This window comes from Mustelus asterias, chromosome 2, assembly GCF_964213995.1.
Source record: "Mustelus asterias chromosome 2, sMusAst1.hap1.1, whole genome shotgun sequence".
Taxonomy (NCBI): domain Eukaryota; kingdom Metazoa; phylum Chordata; class Chondrichthyes; order Carcharhiniformes; family Triakidae; genus Mustelus; species Mustelus asterias.
Genome location: NC_135802.1, coordinates 154,294,154 through 154,316,619, shown reverse-complemented (window position 1 = coordinate 154,316,619; position 22,466 = coordinate 154,294,154). Strand labels below are relative to the sequence as shown.

Here is a 22,466-nt window from a genome sequence, read left to right as displayed (position 1 = left end):
GGGGGGAGGGGCTGGGGTTTGGGGGGGGGGGGGGGGGCTGGGGTTTGGGGGGGGGGGCTGGGGTTTGGGGGGGGGGGGGCTGGGGTTTGGGGGGGGGGGGGCTGGGGTTTGGGGGGGGGGGGCTGGGGTTGGCCGACCGTGCAGAGGTCCATTGAACCTCGGGCGGTATTCTCCGGTTTTGGGGTGAGGGTGGCCAGAGAATCCCGCCCACAGCCGTTAAGTTGCCATGAGGATGTTAGTGCAAAGCGACTGTGTTGCCGTATTAATCTGACATTTGTGTCTCGCTGTGTCGCTGTTTGAGACCCTGCTGGAGTTTTTATTTTCATTTTCTTTCCTTTCTCTCTTGAAGGCAGACCTTGTTGAGTGTTATCCTGGCTCACAACTGCTATTTCTAAGTATCTGTCAGAGTCTAGGTGCAGTAAGAAGTCTCACAACACCAGGTTAAAATCCAAAAGGTTTATTTGGAATCATGTCTTTTGAAGCACTGCTCCTTATGTGAGAAGACTCGCCTGGTGTTGAGACTTCTTACTGTGCCCACCCCAGACCAATGCTGGCATCTCCACATCAGAGTCTAGGTGTTTAATGTTGGCAGTTGATTACACCCGAGTCTCTGTGAGCAGAATTTCTGGGAAGTGGCGCTCAGTGCATTTTGGAGGTGAGGCTATAACATTTGCAGGCTGATTATCCCAATCACGATCTCTGACCACAACAAAACAACGAGTAACAGTGTTGGTCACTCATCAACAGTGCAAACCCTGTTCCATTTTATTCTCTTGTTGCCTGAGAGCCGAGTGCTGTGGAATGAGAGCATGACTATTCTTTAGGTAGTGCCAATTTGCAGGATTTTTTAGTCTGGTGAATACAAATGCAGCTATTGAGTGCAAAAAGAAAGGCTGGGGAAGCTGTTAGCTCCCCAGTAACGGGCACGCAGTGGGATGAGTGCATCTGCAGCTTTCCACGGATGAAGTGAAAGATCTGTGGCCCAGATTTTAACTCCGTGCTGGGCTTGTGACAAGTTCAAACCCTGCGAGCCGTTAGCACCCAGAGAGATTGTAACTCCGGGGCCTTGTTTGAACGTTGGACTTGAGTCTTCAACACACTTGGCTGCGGTCATTGGGCGAGTTTCTCAGGCCTCCCCTCAAAGTTTTTCTTGACGGAATGCCTTCTGGTCCCACTGCCACTGGTGAGAATTCTCATTGAAGCCACCGCACGGCACCGGGGGTGCACCGTCGGTGGGGAGCCAGCGAATCCTACCCGCATGAATGGCCAGAGAATTCCAGCCATTATCTGCAGAGTTGGGGCTGGAAAAGTGGGATGATGCATAATTGGAGGATTAGCTATGGCAGAAATATGAAAGGGCATGGATTTAAGGTTATGGACAAGAAACACAAGAAGGATGTGAAAGCGGACTTTATGTAGTGAGTGGTAATGACCTCGTGCCTAGGAGAGTGGTGGAAGCAGAGAGAATGATTTCAAAAGGACATTGAATGGGTGTTTGATGGAAATGAAACTTGCAGGCACTCAGAGGGATAGAGTGAGGTAATTATACTGACTGGATTTCTCTACCAGAGAGCTGCCATGAACTCTCTGCTGTAGTGGTTTTGACTCTTATGATCCGGTGGCGGGTGGGATTTGGGAAGGTGGGTTGATGCCTGGGGGGGTTAGGAGAGATGCCCCAAGATTTCACTGTGGGGAGTGGAAGGGTATTATTGAGCCCACCTGGCCCACAAACCAATGAAGAGAACTGGCATTGCAGGACCTGTGATGCTTACGATTACATTTGCCATCAGATTACTCTGCCACAGAATCCCTACAGTGCTGAAGGAGGCCTCTCGGCCTATCTAGCCTTCATCTACAACAATCCCACCCAGGCCCTATCCCCGTAACCCTACATATTTACCCTACTCATCCCCCTAACACTGGCCATGCTAAATTGCCCCTCAATCAACCTAACCCACACATTTTTTAACTGTGGGAGGAAACCGGAACACCCGGAGGAAACCCACGCAGACACGTGGGGAGAACGTACAAACTCCACACAGCGACCCAAGCCAGAATTTGAACCCGGGTCCCTGGCGCTGTGAGGCAGCAGTGCTAACCACTGTGCTGCCGCCCCTGTTGACATTGGTGCAAGTTCAAATTGAAATTGTGTCGAAATCTTGTCGTCATGATCTTTGCAAAATTATGAATCCTTCACAGGATGTCTTAAGTATTTTTAAATATACAAAAAGCCATAACTATCTTAAAATTCAGTCCCTGAAGCTGCTGGTGATTTATTATTGCTTAACGACCCAATGTAGAGAAACATTTAAACCTTGTGTATGGGGAATTTACAGTGTGGATTACTGTATTTTTCTAATTGAATGAACATTTCTTTTTTCCCCTCTAGTATTTTCCCAGAATCACTCAGGTGGCTGATAGCCACACACCAACTCCAAGCTGCCAAGGAATTATTCCTGGATTTTCTACGCAATAATAAAATAGAAGTGGAAGACAACATCAGAGAATTTCTCCCAGGTGAGCTGGTGTGATGTACTGTTGGGAAACGAGATGCTGTCGTGGGTCAGAGATGGCCAAGCAGGAGGGTCGTCTCGATGTCAAATAGGACATCAAGTCTACAAACAGATCTGGTTCAGGCCGAGTTGCCAGGGAGGTCCCCAGAACTGCGTCAATATTTAAAGGAAGAACCGTAAAAGTGAAGCAGTTTCCTCCAAAGATCTTTGGGCATCACAAAAGTGAAGTTTAAGTTTATTTATTAGTGTCACAAGTAGGCTTACATTAACACTGCAATGAAGTTACTGTGAAAATCCCCTAGTCGCCACACTCTGGTGCCTGTTCAGGTACACTGAGAGCGAATTTAGCACGGCCAATGGACCTAACCAGCCAGTCTTTCAGACTGTGGGAGGAAACCCACGCAGACACGGGCGAACGTGCAAACTCCGCACAGACAGAGACCCAAGCTGGGAATCAAACCTGTGAGGCAGCAGTGCTAACCACTGTGCCTCTGTGCTGTCCCAAATGAGAGAAATTCCAATTTAGTTGTAGACGTGACCTCTTCAGGAAAGCAAGATGATTGAACTAGTCATTTATATATTTTTTTCACTTTTTTAGAATTTGATAAAGAGCCAATAATAAGGCCCAAAAAAACATTCATCCTGAAACTGCTTTATACGAGGATCCTATGGAAGCACGTCTTAGTACTTTGTGTGAATTCGTAAGTATGCATCTTCTTTAGAAGTGTTGATAAACGGGTTGATCTTTCCCGTCCTGTATTTTGCAAACTCAGTGAGATGATGCTTTGAAAACCAATTAGTTTTCTTTCCGCACTAATTTTCCAGCCTGGACATCTCTCCCAGCCACTTGACCCCCCCCCCCCCCCCGCCGCCACATAAACACTCGGTGCAGTTTGCCATCTTGGGCAACAGACCATTGTTGATGCTTGATTCTTGTTGATGCGTTTTGGCAAACTGGTGACTCTCCGGTGCCCTCGCCTTGCACTGATTTTCCGCAGGGATAACAATTCATTACTACAGGAAGTAATTGATGCCAAAACATTGAATGTATTCAAGAGGTGGCTGGATATAGCACTTGGGGCGAATGGGATCAAAGGTTATGGGGGACCGTCCAACTCAATAGGCTATTGAGTTGGACGGTCAGCCATGATCGCGATGAATGGTGGAGCAGGCTCGAAGGGCCAAATGGCCGCCTCCTGCTCCTATCTTCTATGTTTCTAAACCTAGGATTTTCATGGTCTTTATGGCCCAGCTCCTTATTCATTTGGTCCATTAACCCATTGTAGGATCTACATTGTTCTTGAGGTTTATATGTGCTTGGTTGTAGGAGTATGAGGCCAAAGATGTGAGGGTGAGAATGGGGGTGGGGGGGAAACAGGAAGCCACATAAATCACCAATATAATGGAGGCAATCAGCAACAACTGTGTCCAAGTAGGATTCAGACAAGGTTGAGACATTTGCCTGATTATTATCTGTAAAAAATGTAAAGAACGCATTTAAAATTAACCAATAGATAACAAAGGAAAGGTTCTCTCAGTTGTTGCTCCATTGCACCCTATAAAAATCATGACATCAGATCAACTACCTTCGTTAACACCTTTTTTTGAGTTTGATTCTATCGTAAGCATCTTCCTATTTAAATGTATACACTGATGTCTTGAGCATCTATGAGCATGCATGAGTGATGTCATCAGTAGTGTGGGCCCTTGCGGGTCAGTTCTTGCCATGAGGGACCACTGCCAGCAGTTCTGAGTCCATGCTGTACTGTATTTAGATATCTTTAAGTAAAGATTGAATATCACAACACATCCAATTACCACCTTGTGGACAAGTTACCACAGATCCCTTTTGCATGACCTCATTGTCTGCACCCAGAAGCTCATAAAGAGAAAAGTCAATCAGTGTCATCTGGGTCGGCACAGTGGTTAGCACTGCTGCCTCACAGCGCCAGGGACCCGGGTTCGATTACCAGCTTAGGTCACTGTCTGTGTGGAGTTTGCACGTCCTCCCCGCGTCAGCGTGGGTTTCCTCCGGGTGCTCCAGTTTCCACCCACAGCCTAAAGATGTGCAGGTTAGGTTGATTGGCCATGGGAAATTGCCACTTGGTGTCAGGGGGACTAGCAGGGTAAATACATGGGGTGGCAGGGATAGGGGCTGGATGGAATTGTGGTCGGTGCAGGCTCAATGGGCCGAATAGCCTCCTTCTGCACTGTCGAGATTCTTTGAAATCTGCTATCTATGAAGCTTCCCATTCTAAAAGCATCTTGTACATTTAAGAAAGAAAGCTAACAGAATCGCTCGCCCTCTAATCTGGATAGTGTTTGACAGATATTGCTGTTTAAAGCATGCAATGTGACATTAGGCCCCATACCCTTGAAAGGAATAACCACCAAGTTACAAATCATTTTTCAAATACTAGAGGCTTTTGATGAATCGGCTTGACAAAGCTACAAAAGCACGACACTCCTAGCAGAGCTGAATCACCCAGCAGAGCAATACTTAAAGCAGCCTTTGATTAACAATTGCATCTACTGCCGATGAGTTCAATTCACTGATGGTATCAGAACTAATTCCAGCCACGCTCAAAAGGCTTGGGGATTCAGGTGGTGATTATAACCGCGCTGAGATTCGCTCTTTAATATTGGATGTCCTTTTGAAGTCATTAATTAGATGGCGGGCTGATAATTCACTCACCAGTATTGAGCAATATCTTTGATGTATACAATGGGATCAAATGGCCTTTTAACTTCTCTTTCCAGCTGCAGTATAATGTTCTAATTTTATCTTGCTATGAGCAATGCCGTAATAATACTCGCAGCTGCCACAATAGCTTCCCTTGATTAATTGTTGGACTGGTTTTAGAATTAATTTTCCTCTATTGGTTAGTTTAAAGAATAATAGATTATAAAGAGCGGGTAAAAGGCTGTGATTTAATTTGGGAGATCTGAGGGCATTGAGACATCACATGAGTCTTACACTTGTGGTTTAAGACTGGGACAAAAATAGATGCACGTTTTGCAATTGGGGGAGGCCAGAGTGGAGGGAATGGCACAATAAATGGTAGGAAGATATCGGATTCAAGTAATTGCGTGGACTTGTGCTAGGTATTTCGGGGCAACCACAGGGGAGATGGCAATAGGGTGTGTGTGTGTGTGCGCTGAGGGGGTTGGGGGGGGAGGAAGGAAATTGGCCACGTGAATGTGATGGGTCAGGTGGAAATGGAAAGCAAAAGGTCTGTTTTGAAAACTGGAAACCATATAAATCATTGGTGTAATAGAGGGAATCAGCAAAGAATGGGCCCAAGTAAGGTGCCAACAAGGTCAAAATGTTCACCTCAAAAATAAATGTGTAAAACTATGGGTCTAATTTTAACCTCATCCCACTTCCCGGTCAATAGAGAGTGAAATTGGGCGGGGTTTTAAATATTCATCGATCCAAACCTGGTGGGCTGGTAGGATTAAAAGACTCCCCCCTCCTCCCCCCCAATTTAGCCTAGTCTTAAAAGTAAAAGCAACACAATCTCTCAAAATGGAAGCTCTTCCTAAGGCTAGAGAATGGGAGGTGCTGTCATGAGGAATATAATAGGAGCAGAAGTAGACTATTCAGCCCCTCTAGTCTGCATTGCCATTCAATAAGATTGTGGCTGATCTCTACTTCAAAGCACCTTCCCACACTATTCCAATTTTCCATAATATCTCAAAATTGACCTGTGTGAGAAACCAACTCAATGAGCATCCAAAGCTCCTTGTAGTAAAAAAAATTCTGAAGATTCACAACTTTTTGAGAGAAGAACTTTCTCCTCATCTCTGTCAACTCTGCGGGGCAGAAGTCTTGCCCTTAGCCAATTAATGCCCCACAGAACATAAAATGGCCACTGGACAGTCTGTATCAAAGGGATGTGTTGCTTGCCAATTCTTTTGAGGTGTAGGATTCCGCCATATGAAAAATCCTACTCAAAATTTCAATAAAATCAACTCTCATTCTTTTAAATCTAGGCAGTATAGGCCCAGCCTACTCAATCTCTCGTCCTAGGACAATCCGCTCATCCCAGGAATTCTTGTAGTGAACCCTTATTTCTCTAAGGCAAATATATCATTCCTTGGGTAAGCAAACCAACTCAGTTGTACACAGTGCACTGGGAGATTGGTGCACCTGTGCAATGGCGCTCCTAGAACTCAGCAGCCAGCTTTCTGGCACAAATAGGCTCCACCCACACCCCCTACTGGCAGGAATCACATTTTTGCCTTTATTGTTTGCGCCTGGGAGCTTGCCCAAAGAATGGGGCGATTCTCTTCCGTTTTCACGCTTGCCCGGCACTTAGAAAGTTTTTGGTAAGATTGCACTCCCCCACCCAAGTCTTTTCCTTCTGTATAAAACCCACAACCCCTAACTAACATAGTTGGGATATTACAATCTGCCACCTATCTGCCCACTCCACCAACGTGTCTATGTACTTCTGAGGTTCTGGGTTGGATTGCACATAGCAGCCTTGGATAACTTCCCCCACAAGTGGCCATTGTCGATGTGTCTACACACAGTGCAGCTGGGAGGGAAATGGAAGCCGGTTGCATTATTCCTGTCAATGTGGGCTTCATATCCATTTGAAAGGACATTGAGTGAGTTCTAATTGCCACCCAGACTGATCTCAAACATTGGCAATTTGTACATGTCTGACTCGCCTTTTCTACATCTGTTTTTGCAGCCTTACGGGATTTGGGATCCACAACTGTTTTGCAAAGAGTCTGATGGACGGCAATGTGAACACTCTGAGCAACTTTTACATCCGCTACTATCTCATGGAAGTGATCGGCATTCTCTCCTGTGCAATCATGTGTGTTCTTGTCGGACTGATGGGGCGAAGAGGCACATTGCTGCTCTTCACCATCCTCACTGCGCTGGCTTCTCTCCTTCAGTTGGGCCTCATAAGTTGTAAGTTCTGGCTTTGCTTGTTCTCCCACAAACCCTGACTTTCTCTCGTTTGCGTTGGTGGGCCGGGGGATGGTATTCAAAGTTGTATTCTACCCAGAAGCAACATCCCTTCAAACGCTTTATGAAGGTGGACAGGTTCACTGGAGAATCTTCGATGTATGGGGAGGGCGGGATGATGTATAACATTTTACTAAGTGCAACCCCCAGATAAGCAATCTTTCTGAACTATAATCTACCTCAGAAAATAAACTCAAAAGACCACAATTTGCTGTAACAGATTGTATAATGCCACCTGCGTTATTAAGGTAAGAAACTGTGTTTCTTTGTGTGTGGGGCAAATTGCTGAAGGTGAGAGTTGATGGGGGAATGGCGAGGGTAACAGGGTATCTGGGACCTGAGTGAACAGGGCAACAGACTATCTCCTATACCCAATCAGAATTTCACACCGTCAATAACAGCAGAAGGATTGAGAAGGAAGTGTACATTAGAGTGGGTGAATTATATGTCAAATTGCGTACATAAAGGTAAATGGAGGGAAATAAAGGTTGCATTAAGAGGAAAAAAGAAAACTTTTAAAAGAAGTTAAACATTTTAACTTCTCCATCAACGATTCAAACCTGAAGGAATGAGACTCCACACTTGTAATAATGAACACTTACAACATTATTAAAGGAACAATTAGACTTGATTTAACTTTCCGTGGTGTACATTTTCTTTGCATGTACCACAAATGCAGGAAACACGTGTCATTCACTACATACGAATGGTGAGTCAGACAGTGAGAACCTTTTTAGCAAAGCTAACAGTGATGCACCTCCGACAGCAATTTTTGGATATTTGATTTAACGTCCTGTCTGACCCCTGTGAACTCCAATAGCCTCAATGCTCTTTTTACAAATGTTTGTTCCTAAGTATTAACATGTAATGAGCAGGATTCACATTTGGTCCTACGTTGCGCAGGGCCCTGACTTTATTTGCAAATTATGTCCATGTGTTTCCCTTGTCCCACAGATTAAAATATTTTACTTTTTGACTGGGTAATAGTGTCATACACAACTCTATAAAGATCATGCAGTCTTTATACTATATTTCTTAGCAGCCTTAGTTCCACTACGTTGAAAGTGAATAAATTGCCAGGCCCAAATGAATTGAAACAGAGTCCGGTGAGAAGCGAGGGAGGAAGCGGAAGGTCGGACCATCGTTTTCCAATCCTCTCCGCTTGGAGGAATGCTACTGCTGTGCCGTTGTTTAGAAAGGGAAGAAGGGGTAGACTGAGTAATCTCATAACCTTGATGGTGGGCAAATGATTGGGATAAACTTTTGCGGGATACTATAAATCACCACTTCGAAAGGGATGGATTAATTGAGAACAGTCGGCATGGGTTTAAGTAAAGGATATGTCTGGCCAACTTGGTTGAATTTATTTGAAGGTCAATAAGGGAGACTCATTTTTTGGAGTCTACGGTGATTTTAAGAAGGCTTTTAGCCAGGTCTCAGATGGCAGATTGGTCAGCAAGTTAACCCATGGGATCCAAGACGAGCACCAGGATTAATCCCAAATCAGCTCAGAAGCGGGGAGTTAAGTGTCATGGTGGATGGGTGTTTTGTGCTGGTTCCAATGGGGCTTTCTGGGCTCAGTGAATCACAGAATCCTACACTGCAGAAGGAGGCCAATTGAGTCTGCACCAACCACAATCCCACCCAGGCCCTATCTCCATAACCTCGTGTATTTACCCTAGCTAGTCCACCTGACACTAAGGGGCAATTTAGCATGGCCAATCCACCTAACCCGCACATCTTTGGACTGTGGGAGGAAACCAGAGCACCTGGAAGAAACTCGCGCAGACACGGGGAAAATGTGCAAACTCCAGACAGTGACCCAAGCCGGGAATGGAACCCAGGTCCCTGGCGCTGTGAAGCAGCAGTGCTAACCACTGTGCCACCATGTTGCCCAGTGTTGGGAGCCTTGCTTTTCATGGTACATTAAGTGAGATAGACTTCAATGAAGGGGGCATGATTGAGAACTTTGCAGATGGTCCAAAAATTGGAAGTTCTGCTAAAGAAGCTGCAGACTGCAGGAAGCTATCAATAGACTGGGCAAGTGGGCAGAAAAGTAGCACGTAGAGTTCATTCCAGAGAAGTGTCATAGAATTGTAGAATCCCTATAGTGCAATCATTCAGCCCATCAAACCTGCACTGACAAGAATCCCTTATCCCCTTAACCCCATGTATTTACCCTAGCTAGTCCCCCTGACGCTAAGGGGTAATTTAGATGGCCAATCCACCTAACCCGCACATCTTTGGAATATGGGAGGAAACCGGAGTACCCGGAGGAAACCCACAGGACATGGGAAGAATGTGCCGACTCCACACACAGTCGTCCAAGGTTGGAATTGAACCCGGGTCACTGGCGCTGAGAGGCAGCAGTGTTAACCACCAAGTGAGGTATTGTATTTAGGGAGGACAAATAAAGCAAAGGAATGCGTCATAAACAATAGGATTCTGAGAAATATTGAGGAGTGACAACTTCAGAAAAACTGAGATGTAGATATTGCTGAAATTAATTTGTGGAATAGTGAAGCGTATACATGGAAGATGTCTGAAAGTCATGTTGTAACTTGCAGCTAGATAGGCCTGTTGAATAGGTTGTTATATGGCGAGTTTCATTGAGATTTTGTTCTTGGAAATTGCTTTTGACTTTTGGCCAGAAGGGAGATATCATTTGTGTTTGTTTATAGAGTTCTGGTCGACATGGCAACGCTGCAAGAATTGCAGGAAGTGTTGTAATACAAGTTAATGGTTTTACATTCAAGCGCTAATACATGAATAATTTTGTGTACACATTCACATGCACGCTAGCACAATTAATACTGTGTAAACACGCACTTGAATTCACATTTTTGTGCACACATGTCCACATACATGAATAATTCTGTGTTTGCAGACACACTTTAAGGAACAACATTTCCATTTTAGGTAAGTGAGCAAACGTTTTTGTTGTTATGGATAGTGAACAGAGCGCAATTCACCAAAGATCCTTAAACAGCACCTTCCAAACCCACAGCCACGTCCATCTCAAAGGGCAAGAGCAGCAGATACATGGGAACACCACCACCTGCGAGTTCCCCTCCAAGTCGCTCACCAACCTGACTTGGAAATATATCGCCGTTCCTTCGCAGTTACTGGATCAAAATCCTGGAATTCCCTCCCCAATGGCATCGTGGGTCAACCCACAGAACATGGACTGCAGCGATTTAAGAAGGCAGCTCACCAGCACCTTAAGAGCAACTAGGGATGGGTAATAAATGCTGGCCAGCCAGCGACGCCCATGTCCCACGAATGAATAATAATTAGGCAAGATGATTATGAAAAGTGACACAAAGCTTATCTCCCTCTTGAAATCAGAATATTTTTTTCCAGCATTAAGACCATGTCCCTTTCAACAGCTAATAGTTTTGTATATCAGCAGCTTAAAGAGCCGCCATCCTCCCTATGTAAGGTTAGCAGGTTGCCCAGTGATGCTTTTGATGCAATAATACAATCTGTTTTTAAATCGGAGTCACTTTGACATGAAATTCCTGATTCCCTATGTTACTTGTGTTGCTTAAGAGTACCAAGAGTGACTTGAACTATTTGGAGTAGATTGTGTTGTATGAATATTGATGCCAGTAAGTTGTATTTGTATTTTTAAGATTTCCCCATACCCTTCCACTTGGGGTGGCACAGTGGTTAGCACTGCTACCTCACAGTGCCAGGGAGCCGGGTTCAATTCCAGCCTTGGGCAACTGTGTGGAGTTTGTACATTCTACCCGTGTCTGTATGGGTTTCCTCCCACATTCCAAAGATGTGCAGGTTAGATGGGTTGGCCATGCTAAATTGCCCCTTAGTTTCCCAAGGTTTGTAGGTTAGATGGATTAGCCATGGGATAGTGTGGGGTGGTGGGCCTGGGTGAAATACACTTAGAGTCAGTGTAGACTCAATGGGCTGAATGGCCTCCTTCTGCACGATAGGGATTCTATGATTTCCCCCCCTTCTGCTGAAGCTGCTACCCTCGTGCAGTTCCATATGGAACAGTCACTCTTCAGCATCTTGTCAATGCATCTTGTGTGTGGACCTCAATAGGAAGTGTCGGTCGAGAACTTGACTGGGCACCGAAAATGAGCCCAATCCTATCTGCCCCAAATATCTCCACAGACATCAGATTGAAGCCTCACTTGACATCTACCCTGGCTGGCCTTTTGTCCACCCCTGCCTCAACTGAAGAACAAAGAAAATTACAGCACGAGAACAGGTCCTTCGGCCCTCCAAGCCTGCACTGACCATGCTGCCCAAAGTGGAGGTCACTGTCCTTCACACCACCAAAGGAAATGAGCAGCTACTTCACAACCTAGTCATTTTCGTTTATGTGGCCGTCCTTTAACGAGGGAGAAAATCAGGGAAATGTATACATCAGCGAGAGATGGGATGCAAGTCCCATGTGATGATGAGAATCTTGTGGAACTCCGATGTCTAATGTGCAACAATTACTGCAGCTAAAACCATTTCTCTTTGGCTCAAATCCGCAAAAGGATATTCCAGAATCTTCCATGCGTTCCTCACTGCCCAGCCTGCTGCCGAGTCCGTGCACACCTCTAGTTTGGGCACCAGATAAAAAAACATTTTATTGGAGAGTTAGCCTGCAAGCTAACACCTTAACCAGGGTCACAATCAGAACAGGAGTCTAGATTTGGTAATATTTCTTGTGCATCCACTGATCAGATTGAACTGGGTAAGTGTCCCAACTCCGGAGGGATCAGTAATTCTTTAATACCACATCCACAATGAGCTGGCTCCTTGATTTCTTACACCATTAACTCCTCCAGCTGCTTCACTGCGGTGCCAGTCCCTCTGATCCACCAGAAACCAACCTCTCATCCATTGACTCTGTCTACACTTCCCGTTGCCTCGGAAAAGCAGCCAGCATAATCATGCACCCCGGACATTCTCTCTTCCACCTTCATCCATCGGGAAAAAGATACAAAGGTCACGTACCAACTGACACAAGGACAGCTTCAGCAAGAAGTCTCTCAACATCAGGTTAAAGTCCAAAAGGTTTATTTGGTAGCACGAGCTTTCGGAGCGCTGCCCCTTCAAGGGGCCTACCCCAGTCCAATGCCGGCATCTCCACATAAGGACAGCTTCTTCCCCGCTGCCATCAGACTTTTGAATGGACTTGCCTCGCATTAAGTTGATCTTTCTCTACACCCTAGCTATGACTGTAACACTACATTCTGCACTCTCTCGTTTCCTTCTCTATGAATGGTATACTTTGTCTGTATAGCGGGCAAGAAACAATACTTTTCACTGTACACGAATACATGTGACAAACCAAAGAAACTGGGTCTGTGCTTCTGTAACGGGGCCAGATTGATAAAACTTGAGGAAGTGAAGTCCAAACTGACAGGCTTGTTATTTAAAAATAGCTATGATCTGCTTCAGCAGAGGGCGGGGTGTGAGCTTAGAAACTGATTGGTAAATATTTACAGGGAACTGTCTGACTTTTTTGTCCTCGGGTTTGAGTCACTGATTTTTTTTGCCAGCTCTGCTCCAGCATTATGCAGTGTGTAGGATAACCAAACTGGTTCAGGAATGACGGACTGTAGGGGTGGCACAGTGGTTAGCACTGCTGCCTCAGCGCCAGGGACCCAGGTTCCATTCCCAGCTTAGATCACTGTGTATGTGGAGTCTGCACATTCTCCCCATATCTGCGCGGGTTTCCTCCGGGGTGCTCCAGTTTCTTCCCCAAGTCAGAAAGATGTGCTGGTTAGGTGCGTTGGCCATGCTAAATTCTCCCTCGGGTGTACCCAAACAGGTGCCAGAGTGTGGCGACTAGGGGATTTTCACAGTAGCTTCACTGGGGTGTTAATGAAAGCCTACTTGTGACACTAATAAATAAACTTTAAGTTCATACTTATCACTCCCGTAAGCTTCCAAACCAGTTCAGCAATAAGCTGGAATCAACTGGCAGAGAATGCAGAGAGTCCAGTCCACCCCTTTACAGCAGGGTTAGAGCTTCAGTCAGCCCGAGGTCTTGATTTGAATCTCTGACCCAGTAACTGCCGCCTGGTGAAACCTGGGTTTGGGAGGAACTTTGCTTCGGTGAAGCTAGTAGACAGGGCACACTGCTGCCTCTCTCAGTTGGTGGTGGAGGGATCGAATGTTTAAAACAGCGAATGGGCAGATTGCCAACATCCATTGTTCAGTTGTGTTTATATATTCTCCTTTGACTTGCGAGCTTCTAAAAACATCGGCATGATGGTTATATCATGTATGATGCAACACTAGTTTATGTGGAGGGAGGGGAAACCTTTTGGCAATGACCGACACATAACATCATCCATCAAAAGCTATGACACAATTATTGAAACTGGTTTTTCCTGTAGTTTTGCCCTGAAACTTTCAGGCAGCTGTGACTGTATTTACAGAAGGTGAGACTCTCCATAGCCAAATGACTTAACCATTGGGGTGGAGTTCATGACTTACAACAGTGTCACCTCTGTGGGGATTAAACCTTCGTTTATTGGCCAAACACATTCTCCCCAAGGGGGTTGGAATTGTGAGTATTGAGTATCGGAACCAAGCAAAAGGAATTGGCTTATGAGGAGAGACTGAGTAGACTGGGGCTATACTCATTGGAATTCAGAAGAATGAGGGGGCGGATGTTATAGAAACATATAAGATTAAGAAGGGAATAGATAAGATCGTAAGAAGTTTAACAACACCAGGTTAAAGTCCAACAGGTTTATTTGGTAACAAAAGCCACACAAGCTTTCGGAGCTCCAAGCCCCTTCAGGTGAGTGGAGCCACTCACTTGAAGAAGGGGCTTGGAGCTCTGAAAGCTTGTGTGGCTTTTGCTACCAAATAAACTTGTTGGACTTTAACCTGGTGTTGTTAAACTTCTTACTGTGTTTACCCCAGTCCAACGCCGGCATCTCCACATCAATAGATAAGATAGCAGGGAAGTTGTTTCCGCTGGCAGGTGAAACTAGAACTAGGGGGCACGGCCTCAAAATAAGGGGGAGCAGGTTTAGGACTGAGTTGAGGAGGAACTTCTTCACCCAAAGGGTTGTGAATCAGTGGAATTCCCTGCCCAGTGAAGCAGTTGAGGCTACTCATTCAATGAGTTTAAGGCAAGAATAGGTAAATTTTTGAACAGTGAAGGAATTAAGGGTTATGGTGAGCGGGCGGATAAGTAGAGCCGAGTCCACAAAAAGATCAGCCATGATCTTATTGAATGGCGGAGCAGGCTCGAGGGGCCAGATGGCCTACTGCTCCTAGTTAGGAATTTGACAGAACAAAATTCTTCCTTGTACAAAATAATTTCGAACCTTTAGCAACAATCCAAAGAAATTATAATCCAACTGTGCTTGATGAAAAGAATCGGTCCAGTTTGATTAACTCGCCTGTTCTCTCTCTGCAGATACTGACTGACCTGCTGAGTGTTCCGTCTATTTCCTGTTACTATTTCCAGCATCGATAATTGTCTTGTGTTTATAAACTATACCGCTGGTTACAGTGAAGTTCTGCCAACCCCTTTTTGGGCATGTCCATTCACTCCAGTACTGGAGGAGGATTCGATATAAAGAGATCATCTCGCCAGTTCCCAAATGCACCCACTGCCCGTGTGGATTTCTTGAATCTTATCTCGCAAAGAGAGCAGTATTGAAATGCTCAGTAATGTTCTTCCAGGGATAATCTGCAATAATCCAAAAGCCAATGTCTCGGAGTCTCTCCTCCTTGTACAGATGCTGCTGGCCTGATCATCCTACCAGTCATGTACAGTAAGTAGTCTCACAACACCAGGTTCAAGTCCAACAGGTTTATTTGGTAGCACGAGCTTTCGGAGCACTGCTCCTTCATCAGGTGAGTGGAGCAGCACTCTGAAAGCTTGTGATACCGAATAAACCTGTTGGACGTTAACCTGGTGTTGTGAGACTTCTTACTGTGCCCATCCCAGTCCAACGCCGGCATCTCCACATCCAGTCATATACTCGGGAGAGGCACTAATCAATCGCTGTCTTTTTGGTCAAGAATGCTGAAGAGCCGTGCCTCTGTCAGGGGTCGTAATTCTCTCCGGAACATGACACATGGGGGTCTGTGTCTGTTCAAGGCATAGCGACAGCTACTGTCCAATCAACTCCCTTGTGTGTTCCATGGCTGCACATCCTGTTGTTTGCTGCTCCCACAGTCCTTAGCCTGATACAGAGCTAGGCCTTTTAACCATCAGGCTTTGCTGGTGCCTTTATGAATACCCATCAGGCTACAGCCAGTTACCCAGTGTTGTACTGAAGCATTGGTACCAGCTTTGCTCCCTGGTCTGCACTGATCACGAGTGGGGTGGCAGTGCTCTGCTACAAGCTACATTAAATATAAGAGGCGCATTCTCCAAAATGGCCACAGCAACAGATCCAGAAAACCAACAGTTAACCACGCTCCAGTTAACAGCACTCAAAAGTAGTCGCCCTCATTCCTTCACTTGTTTCGGAGGACGTATGTGAAAATGTTGAAGGCACAAAGTGGAATTTCTGTTGCCTTTCGTAGGCAAGTCCACCCCAATATTTTGAATTTTGACCCTTGCTTTTGTTGCACTTTTACATGTTTTTTTGTCTTGTGATTCACCTCACGGCACAGTGGTTAGCACCACTGCCTCTCAGCGCCAGGGACCCAGGTTCAATTCTGGCCTTGGGTGACTGTCTGTCTGTGTGAGGTTTGCATGGAGTTTGTATGTTCGACCCATGTCTGCGTGGGTTTCCTCCAGGTTCTCCTGTTTCCTCCCACAATCTGAAGATGTGCAGGTTGGATTGATTGGCCATGCTAAATTTGCCCTTGGTGTCTCGAGAGGTTAGGGGGATTAATGGGATAAATATGTGGGGTTATGGGGTAGGCCTGGGTAAGAGTTGGTGCAGAGTCGATGGGCCAAATGGCCGCCTCCTGCACTGTAGTGATTCTAAGTGGCATTCCTCCTTCTACCTGAAGCCTCCTCTTTAAAGGATTCTGGGCACCAGCTGCTTTGGTTGGGAATTTCTATTTCGTGAGCATGCCAGTCCAAGTACGTAGAGCCAGACTTGGACAGGGATGACACTGAGGTGGGGGAGGGTCAAGTCCTTCCTGAGATTCTGCTTGATCAGAGTCCCCAAAACAGCCAAAAGCAGAAGTTTGGCATAAATGTCAGTGCTTAACTCGAATGCTCTGCAATGTAGGATTGTGCAGCCTCTGGTGACCTTAGCTGATTTGCCTTGAGTCATTTTTGTTAAAGCCATTCTCATAGAATCCCTACAGTGCAGAAGGAGGCCATTCGGCCCATTGCGTCTGCACTGACCATAATCCCACCTAGGCCCTATTCCCGTAACCTCACATATTTACCCTGCTAATCCCCCTGACACGAGGGTCAATTTAGTCCAGCCAATCAACCTAACCGGCACATCTTTGGACTGTGGGAGGAAACCGGAGCACCCGGAGGAAACCCATGGGGAGAACGTGCAAACTCCACACAGTGACCCGAGGCTGGAATTGAACCTGGGTCCCTGGCGCTGCGAGCAGCAGTGCTAACCACTGTGCCACCCATTTTCATATCTCCCAGGAAATTGGAGAATTGTGTGCGATTCTTTTAAGCGTCTGATTTTCCTTTTGTGATTTTTATTGCTCTATTATGCAAGAATCCTGAAAATCCAATGCTTCTTTTAATAATTGGAAATGTTAAATATGTGGCATTTGTAATGTCAAGTCGATCTTGCTTAATGAAGCCACCTTTTCTATTGTAGATATGGCCGAACGTTTGCGGCTCCCATTTTCTATCGTGTTCTCCATTGTGGGCATGTTTGCATCTCATTCGATGGGAAATCTCAGCATCTTCTTCTGTGCTGAACTCATACCCACTGTTATCAGGTAAGGTTGAACGGCCGGAAAGATTAACTAGAATAGTACAGCGCATTGAGTCTCTTAAAAGTGCTGAGTTTGTACTTGCCTTTCTTTTTAAACGCTGAAGAAAAATGGTACAAAATTGTTGCAAAATTTGAGTATTTAACTTGACCTCGCTCAAATACTCAGTTCCAGTTTTAGGCGTGTGACAATTGAAACCATCTGAATGTATTCCATGCAGTGAAAGGACAGATTCAGAGAAAAATATCTCCGTTCTTTTGTGAGAAGAATTCTCATTTTGCACTGATCTTAAAAGTCGGCTGAAGGAACGCAAGTGACCTTTTTTCTCTTGACGTTTGCTTGAGGACAATTCTCTTGCCCTTTTGTTGCTCTTTGCCTTCCATAGGTCAGTAAACAAAAAATATAGACAAGGAATTTTAATTAAAAAAATAAAAATAGCAGGAGTAGAAGGGAACTGGGTAACATGTCCTGGAGTCTCATTTCCAATCCCATTCGATTGATAGTTCCAAACACTGCCAGTTGTAAATTATAAGGTATTTAGATTGTCGGAATCATTTAATAAGAAGTCTCTCAACACCAGGTTAAAGTCCAACAGGTTTATTTGGAATCACGAGATTTTGGAGCACTGCTGCTGCATCAGGTGAGTGGAGAGGTGGGTTCACATGGCATATAGAGGCAAAGACACCATTGCAAGATAATTGCAGGTTGAAATGCGAGTCTTTACAGGTACAGACAGCGGGAGTGGAGAGAGGGATAATCACAGGTTAAAGAGGTGTGAATTATCTCGAGCCAGGACAGTTAGTAGGATTTTTGCAAACCCAGACACAGTGGTTAGCACTGCTGCCCCACAGCGCCTGGGTTCGATTCCCAGCTTGTGTCACTCTCTGCAGAGTTTGCACATTCTCCCCATGTCTGCGTGGGTTTCCTCCGGGTACTCCGGTTTCCTCCCACAGTCCCCGAAAGACGTACTGGTTAGATGCATTGGCCATGCTAAATTCTCCCTCTGTGTACGTGAACAGGTGCGGGAGTGTGGCGACTCGGGGATTTTCACAGCAACTTCATTGCTTCCTGGTGACACTAATAAATAAACTTATTTGCTAATCTACAGTCCAAAACTTCCCCAATTTGATAAATTTCGCAGTTAGTGAAATTGTGAGGAAGAAGGGCTGATAGACTTGGAGTGAGCTGCTCTAATGTTGAGGTCCAAGCCCGTATTCAAGCATTGTAGAGAGACTTTTGTGTATCCCTGGCTACTTTGTACTGAGTCTAGCTTTATCTGACTTTCCATTGTAAAAAGCAGAGCAGGTTTTCATCTCTTCATCCTGGTCAGCATAAGAATAAAAGTGCATCAGGTATGATCTACCCCTCTGCTGTTAAATGTTTGCATCTCTGAATATAATAATGTTTCCAATTCTCTTTTCTGGTGGTGCACTAACACAGGCCTTTGTCTGTTTCCATAGCCAGTAATTCCCAGAACGGGTCTCTGTATAGCTTGAGGGGTATCACTCGCATCAAACATGGCTGACCAGTCTCTCCCACTCTTACCGCCAGCCATCGGTGTGTTTGGAAGGATTTTGCAGGTTGACAATCCAACCTGTTTGGCCCCGTTATGAGCCCACCTTCCTTAGCCATCAAGTCCTGGATAGGACTTGAACTGGAGCTCAGGGGCAGGACTGTGCCACAAGGTCTCCCATAATAGTGTGTACAACTTTGCACTCCGGCTCATTGCTAGCATGAGTTTACCCACTTATCTGTCAGTGTGCATTCCAGGATTTGCACATATAATCCAGGCTGGCACTCAAGTGCATTGGGTGGCACAGTGGTTAGCACTGCTGCTTCAAGCACCAGGGACCCGGGTTCGATTCCCAGCTTGGGTCACTGTCTGTGTGGAGTTTGCACATTCTCCCCGTGTCTGCGTGGGTTTCCTCCGGGTGCTCCGGTTTCCTCCCACGCTCCAAAGATGTACAGGTTAGGTTGATTGGCCATGCTAAATTGTCCCTTTGTGTCCCAGGATGCATAGGTTAGAGGGATTAGCAGGGTAAATACATGGGGTTGCAGAGATAGGGCCTGGGTGGGATTGTTGTCGGTGCAGACTCGATGGGCCAAATGGCCTCCTGCACTGTAGGGATTCTATGATTCATTGGCATCCTTTGGCTGGGGCATTAAACCAACAGCTAGTCTACTTGTTCAGATGGGCATAAGTCCCATAACATGTTTATCTCATTTACTGTTTCTGGAGCCTTTTTAACCGAGTGCTCTTCACACTCCTGCATTCTTGAATTTTAATTATTTATTATCACATACGTGTCTTGCCCATTCCAGCATGCGCTCTTTTCTGAGCTGCGTTTGTGCTCCTCATGCAACATTAACGTCACACCAAAGCCCCCTGTCCTCGCCCCGAAACAAAAGCAAGATTTTTAAAAGTAGAAAATGTGAATTTGCAGCAAGGTGCAGAATGAGAACCTTGGGAGAAAAAGATCAAAAATGAAACTCGAGAAAAAGTGGTGCACAAAGTGAGGGAAAGAGTAAGAAAGGGACAGACTGAGGGGCGTAGAATGAGAGACTAGCCCCGTGATAACAGCAGTATGGCAGCCTGACAGGAAGAGTGGGAGGAAAAGATATCCAGAAACTGGCAGCATCAGAATTACTAATATGTCAGGCAAGTGGTGATTTAATCCAGAAACTCAGCTAATGTTCTGGGGATCCGGTTCAAATCCCGCCACAGCAGATGGTGGAATTTGAATCTAATAAAAAACAAAAAATCTGGAATTAAGAATCTACTGATGACCATGAAATCATCGTCGATTGTCAGAAAAGCCCATCTGGTTCACTAATGTCCTTTTAGGGAAGGAAATCTGCCATCCTGACTAGGTCTGGCCTACATGTGACTCCAGAGCCACAGCAATGTGGTTGACTCAACCACCCTCCAAGGGCAACTAGGGATGGGCAATAAATGCTGACCAGCCAGCGATGCCCATATGCCACGAATGAATGAAAAACCGAGGCGTCAGAATGAAGGACAGATCTACAGCAAATGGGTTCACAGTGAAGCGTGGGTTTCCTCCGGGTGCTCCGGTTTCCTCCCACAGTCCAAAGGTGTGCAGTTTAGGTGGATTGGCCATGCTAAATTGACACTTGGTGTCCAAAGATGGATGGCTAGGTGGATTAGCCATGGGAAATGTGCTGAGTTACGGGGATAGGCTGGAGGATAGGCATGGTTAAGATGCTGTTTTAGAGAGTCGGTGCAGACTCATAGAAATCATAGAAACCCTACAGTGCGGAAGGAGGCCATTCGGCCCATCGAGTCTGCACCGACCACAATCCCACCCAGGACCTATACATATTTACTTGCTAATCCCTCTAACCTACGCATCTCAGGACTCTAAGGGGCAATTTTTTTAACCTGGCCAATCAACCTAACCCGCACATCTTTGGACTGTGGGAGGAAACCGGAGCACCCGGAGGAAACCCACGCAGACACGAGGAGAATGTGCAAACTCCACACAGACAGTGACCCGAGCCGGGAATCAAACCCGGGACCCTGGAGCTGTGAAGCAGCAGTGCTAACCACTGTGCTACCGTGCCGCCCCACGAACCGCCGACTCAATGGGCTGAATGGCCTCCTTTTGTAAGAGAGATGAACTAGAATAGAACAGCACATTGGGGCCCATCAAGTCTGTTAAAAGTGCTGAGTTTGTACTTGCCTTTCTTTTAAACCCTGAAGAAAAATGATACAAAATTTGAATATTTAACTTAAAACCTCACTCGAAAATACTAAGTTCCAGTTCCAGGCGTGTGACAATTGAAACTATCTGAATGTATTCCATGCAGTGAAAGGACAGATTCGGAGAAAAATATCACTGTTCTTTTGTGAGAAGAATTCCCATTTTGCACTGATGTTAAAAGTTGCTGAAGAAACGCAAATGACCACAGTTCCATTTATTTATTTTTCTCTTGACGTTTTGCTTGAGGATGATTCTCGCTCCCTTTTTCTGTCGTTCTTTGCCTTCCGTAGATCGGTTTTCACCAGAATCGTGAATTTGGCTTTATTGCCAAAGATGAAACTGTAAATGTAACTCAGTAGCTAACTGTTAAAATGAAGCCCCTCAAATCACTCTGCAAAGGTCATGAAATTGTCAACGAGTTCAAATAGCCTTCTGTGTACAGTTTAGCTCGGTCCCATTTACCAGGTAATGAGTCCTAGCTGTTAACTTAACCCCACACCCACCTTGGACAAAGGGTCATTTAGACTCGAAACGTCAGCTCTTTTCTCTCCTTACAGATGCTGCCAGACCTGCAGAGATTTTCCAGCATTTTCTTTCAGATTCCAGCATCTGCAGTAATTTGTTCTTTCCCACACCCACCTTTTTGTGTGTAGTTGTGTGTGTGTGTGTAGTAATATATTTAAAGTTCTGCTATTTCAAAGGTATGGGGAAGTCAATCATCATTTCCGCTTTCAAACTCTGTTCAAAATATATATTCAAAATATTCTTTAACATTTGCCAAAGAAATATAGGCTGTAAAAATGACAGGCTGCAGGATGCTTAATGAGACAGCAGCAATTCTTTCAGTCTTCTGAGGATAATCTTCAGAGAGCGTGTTATGTTGCTCTCTCAATACTCTATCTGTAATCCTTTAAATGCTGATCTGGGTGCCAGCTTCTGAGTGTTTAGGCATGCTATCCTTTTCACTTGGATCTTGGATTGAACCCAGCCCAGACTGATGGTCCCACAGAAAATGAGTTTGATATTTTTAAACCCTGTTCATAATGGTGATCAGTCTAACTTAACCCTTTTAGGGTTCTGCATTTGAGAAAATATTAGCGTGTATCGTTCTGCTGAATGCACCCATTCCAAATCCAGTATATCCTTGAGGTGTGTCTAACCAGAGATTCTTATAAGTGAAACATAACTTCCTGCTCTCTGCATTCCAGCCCTTTTTGATCACCTGCGTTGGCTCCCTGTCTGTCAAGGACTTAATGTTAAAACTCTTGTGCTTGTTTTTAACCACTGTTATCTTGCCCCTCCCTATCACGGAATTCCTCCAGCTCTCTGATCCCCAGGGAAATCTGCATTCCTCTAAACCTGACCCCCCCTCGTGCATAG

The 22,466-nt window shown here is 45.4% G+C and overlaps 1 protein-coding gene across 1 annotated transcript in view; it reads left to right on the top strand.

The window, feature by feature from the left end:
* slc22a23b (solute carrier family 22 member 23b) overlaps positions 1–22,466 on the top strand; it is a 95,535-nt gene that overhangs the window by 60,251 nt on the left and 12,818 nt on the right. Inside the window, exons 5-8 of the mRNA XM_078198995.1 lie at positions 2,390–2,517; positions 3,112–3,214; positions 7,217–7,443; positions 17,244–17,367. Coding sequence (XP_078055121.1) covers positions 2,390–2,517; positions 3,112–3,214; positions 7,217–7,443; positions 17,244–17,367 — 582 coding nt within the window. The remainder of the gene's footprint in view (positions 1–2,389; positions 2,518–3,111; positions 3,215–7,216; positions 7,444–17,243; positions 17,368–22,466) is intronic.